The sequence below is a fragment of the Palaemon carinicauda genome, chromosome 28 (assembly GCF_036898095.1).
Source record: "Palaemon carinicauda isolate YSFRI2023 chromosome 28, ASM3689809v2, whole genome shotgun sequence".
NCBI lineage: Eukaryota > Metazoa > Arthropoda > Malacostraca > Decapoda > Palaemonidae > Palaemon > Palaemon carinicauda.
In genome coordinates, this window is record NC_090752.1 from 92829229 (window position 1) to 92834228 (window position 5000).

General features: G+C 34.7%; 1 protein-coding gene across 1 annotated transcript; it reads left to right on the forward strand.

Annotated features, from left to right (window-relative positions):
* Positions 1-1684: 1684 nt before the first annotated feature.
* On the forward strand, positions 1685-3793 carry LOC137622108 (leucine-rich repeat neuronal protein 1-like). The gene has a single exon (XM_068352574.1). It carries the CDS (start codon positions 1685-1687, stop codon positions 3782-3784), a length of 2100 nt encoding a protein of 699 aa, XP_068208675.1. The 3' UTR covers positions 3785-3793.
* The last annotated feature ends 1207 nt before the right edge of the window (positions 3794-5000 follow it).

Consider the following 5000-nt stretch of genomic DNA (forward strand, 5'->3'; position numbering starts at 1 on the left):
ATAACTCTGTATACAGCAGAAGCCTTAAATATATAACACTATTCAATAACTTAATTTCTGTCCCATAAAATATGCAAATTTGTAAAATATTTTCTAAAATATTTTCTCAAATAAACCTTAAGAATATTCTACATTTCATTCAGCATAAGAAGAACATAAATTTCAAGAAAGATAAAGTTTATTTCATATCCTAAATTAGTTTGCATAACATTCATTTACAGTCACTTACATCTTTGCTATTACAGTATAGTTACATGTAAATTTGAATGATAAGAATTCAGTACTAGAATTCTCTGTAAAACTCCTTATTTTCTGACGTATTACGAAGTAAAACTACCTTAACAACAAATAAGCCATTGTTATTTTTTTAATATTGTTTGTTTACCTCATTAAATATCTTGTTAGTTATTTGTTGACTTATCTATATTTGTTTGCTATTAATTTGCTATTTCATGTTTTCGTTTTCCACCTCATATTTATATATATATATATATATATATATATATATATATATATATATATATATATATATATATATATATATATATATATATATATATAAATTTTTAAAGGCTTGTTTTACAATTAGAACATGTTAAATAATAATTTTGATAATATTTGGATTGGAGACCCTCTTTAAAACGGCTTCTATTAAAAAACAATGGTCTCAGTAGTGCTGATAATGTTCACATTCCATAACTGCCTTATTATTCCCCATTTGCTCCTATCTAAAATTTAACATTCACAAATGGATCTTCGCAGATTTCATCAGTTGAGTTCACGGAGGGTTTGGACATTATCCTGTATTCTCTTTCTGTAACGTTACAAAATAGAGCAATCTGAAGTTACAAGGTCGTTCGTTAACGTATTGTTCTTGAAGAGAAAAATAAATTGTACTCTGTACTTCAGTAGCGATCATGTACCGCCCTTTAGTGACTTGACGACCTCTGTAATTTCCTTTTTTGTACTTGTGTAGGTATATATATATATATATATATATATATATATATATATATATATATACACATACATACATACATACAAACATATATATATATATATATATATATATATATATATATATATATATATATATATATATATATATATATAGATCCAATTAAGTGAATATCCCTCCAAGAACATCATTAAAAAGGGAATAATAATAAAAATAATAATAATAATAATAATAATAATAATAATAATAATAATAATAATAATGTTTCACTGAAAATTATTGCTGCCTCAGTGGATTTTATCTTAGAGTAGAGCTTTTCAACGGCTTGGATTTTTTTTTTTTTTTTTTTTAGTACTGCATATGTTGGACATCAATGGAAATACTCTTTGTCGGATGAAACATGCTGAAAGAGGGTCTTCTACCAAAATAATAATAATAAGAAGAAGAAGAAGAAGAAGAAGAAGAAGAAGAAGAAGAAGAAGAAGAAGAAGAAGAATATCTTTATTTTCAGGTGTCAAAAACTCAGCTGATGAATGAAAGTGCAGAGATGAATTAAGAACTTCATGGACGATTAGATGTTATCTTCGAAGAACTAGTCGTCTATTGAGGGTTTCGCCTATATACATATCTGCTTTCTACGTGTCGCTTGATTTAGGATTATCGAATTAAGCCAACGAAAAATTCCATCATCTATGGTTATCTTAACTGCACTAGCTTCTTCCCACCATGAAAAAGGAAAGAAAGATGAAAATGGCGGCCCAACTTAGATACATTTTGGTGACATCGACCGTCTACACCTGCATAATCAGTACGGCTGGCATGACAACAGAAGAAGTAAAAGCATATGGCTACAGCTCCTCGTGCACTGAGAATTGCATTTGCGGAGTCATTCGTTCCAGCCACCTGCACCAAGACCTAAAAACCATAAATTGTTCCTTTACGGGGATGAAGAACTTTCCAGAAATACTACCCAAGGACCTGCAAGCACTAAACCTCAAGGGTAACTCCATATTCAATGTGCTTGACAGTATTTCTCACCTTAATGAACTGCAGGAGCTTGATCTGTCTGGAAACAGAATCAAGTCTTTTGGTAGAGGTGAAATGTTCCAGAATATGTCGAAATTGAGTTACTTGAATATTGGTAAAAATTCCGTTTCCACCATCTTCCATGATAATCTAAGAGGCCCCAAAGGCCTAAAACATCTAATACTTTCTAATAACAAAATTAACTACATTGAAGACGAAGCTCTAATCGACCTGCTTAATCTACAGATACTCGATCTCGAGCACAACCTCCTTGGATCACTATACGAGGAATGGTTTCATGGACTAGGAAATCTAGTTGCTCTAAACCTTGCACACAACAGAATCCATAACATTCCATCATCGGTTTTCCGAGCTCTAGTTTCTTTGCAAAGACTTCACTTGTCAGGAAACAGGATTTCTATTGTCAACCCAAGAGCATTTTCAGGTCTAGTGAGCCTCCAAGTCTTAAAGATGGAGGATAACCTCCTTTCAAGAGTGCCAACAACTGCTTTCCAGAGCTTACCATTGCTGGAAACTTTAACACTGGACCAAAATCCCCTTACAAAACTGAAACCCTTGGACTTTTCGCACCTCAGCGTTACCAGAATCAGTTTAAGTCAGATGCCAGAACTAATCATTATTGATGCCAAAGCCTTCTACAGTCTAGATAACATTACTTTCATTCAAATAACAGACAATAAGAAACTCACTTACATTGATCCTCGAGCCTTTAAAGACGTCGACTCTCTTTTAGAATTACAACTTCACAATAATAACATACAAGGTTTGCAAAAGGAAATGCTTCGATTTCTACCAGAGGGTACACAGATGTCCTTATATGACAACCCTTTTCGATGTGACTGTAATATCAGATGGTTACATAATCTGATTTCGGACAAAGATGAAGCTAATCTAACAATTGTTGAACCTGAACACATGGTATGTCAAACTCCACCTAATCTAGCACATAAACTACTTAAGGATCTAGATATCATGAAGATTCCAAAGGTGTGCATTCCCAACATACTCAACTTAACAAGGACGGAAACTGTCATGGGAAAAGTGGGAGAAAAGAAGATTCTCGAATGTAGAGCTCTCGGATATCCTATTCCCAACTTGTATTGGAAGTTGCCAGATGGAACGTATGTCAATTCAACTCTAAATGAAGTACGGCGAAGATTCTTTTCCCCAGGGACTCTGATATACTACCATTTACAACCCACAGATGGTGGAAAGTACACCTGCTTTGCCTTTAATTCAGTTGGCAAAACCAACTTTTCCATTGCCCTCAATGTGACAGGAATTAATATACATCTGTTTCCAATACGTGTTTCATCTACATTTGTTACTTTAGTTTGGAATGGAACAGAACGCCGAGCTTTTCCAACGTACAAGATCACAGTTACAGAAGTTGATGACAATGGTACAGAAATTGAAAAACTGGACACCAGAACAGCGAGTTCTCTCAGGAAGAGATTTACAATTAGCCGCCTACAGCCTGAAACGCACTATAAGTTCTGCCTGGGCTATGAGGATAACAGCGGCTACTGGCTTTTGATTTCCTGTTGCTTCACAAACACTCAAGATATTGAATTCATGTTACAAGGGATTTCTAGGACTTCAAATGTTGCAGTGGCTGCAGTAGTTGGTATAATACTGGTAATGACAGTAGTGGTATGTCTAGTGTCAGTATTATCGAGAAAATATCGCCACCGGATGTACGAGACACCCGACAAGAGCACGGATGGATCTATCATTCCTCTTGACAATTTGTATAGACCACTTCTGATGGGATCATGACAGTCTAGAGGGGGCGAAGGACTAAGCGCTCCCTCAATTCTTCGTCGTCCGCCTTGTTGCTCACCCAACCCGTCCTCTCCTGGGCCTCGAACACCACCCCTACGTCCACGTCATAGTAACGCCTCAGCATACAGTAGTCCAAGAACAACACCTATCTTGCATCGACGTCAGAGCAGCTACGAAGACTCTTCATATGTGTCCTCTTCAAGGTATAGAAGCACCATTTCTGTGTAAGATCTCATCTTGGGAAGGTTTTATTTTCAAATATTTGTGTTTGATACAAAGTAAAAATTTTTATTCTTTTTAATCATTTTTTTTTAAAATGCTGAATCGAATAAATTCTGTAAAAAAAAAATCCACATAAAATACATCTATAAAAGTTTGGGATGCTTCACATCTAAACTGAACTATTTTGAATTTAATGTAATCAGCCTTTCTTCACCACTCAGGATAATTCTAGGCATATTTCTACACAGGTTGGGGAGCCCTAGATCTGGAACTGCTAGACTGCTGGACCAAGCCATCGAGTCCCCAAGTGAAGTGTTGCCTTACACAGCCGACGTGGAGACCATGCCCATTATCCAGGAGACCCAGCTCTCATCTCGATAAATGTTAACGCCTATTACTTTTATTGTATAGCTGGGTATCTACGTGTGTGGCTTCACTAGAGGCAATTTCAAAGACTGTCCAACATATCTGTAAGAGGCTTACCAGCAAGTGGCCCTGAATTACCTTTTTTATATCGGTAATAACCTTATGGAAGACTTGATGTGCTACAGACAATTTCAAAGACTGTCCTACATGTCTGTCAGTGGCTTACCAGCAAGTAGCCCTTATGGAAGGCTTGATGTGCTACAACCTTTTTTGCTCTTTACAAGAGCGATACCGAAAACACAATTTAGCTTTTAATGGTGAATGTAAAATATATTTTATCAACTGTGATTTCGTGATAAGCTGTAGTTCGAGAAGATTGTAAATTCAACACGGAGGCATAATGCTACAATATAAAATCTGGTTTGCTGATGATACCCTGCGTGCATTTTCTATTTGCCATTACGATAGCTGGTTGCATAAATTTTCTGAGCAATTGTTTTTAAATCGATATATATATATATATATATATATATATATATATATATATATATGTATGTATATATATATATATATATATATTTTTTATATACATATATATATATACATATATATATATATATAT

What these genes read in the sequence shown, in the direction of transcription:
- LOC137622108 (XM_068352574.1), top strand. Translation starts at nt 1,685, where the DNA reads ATGAAAAAGGAAAGAAAGATGAAAATGGCGGCCCAACTTAGATACATT.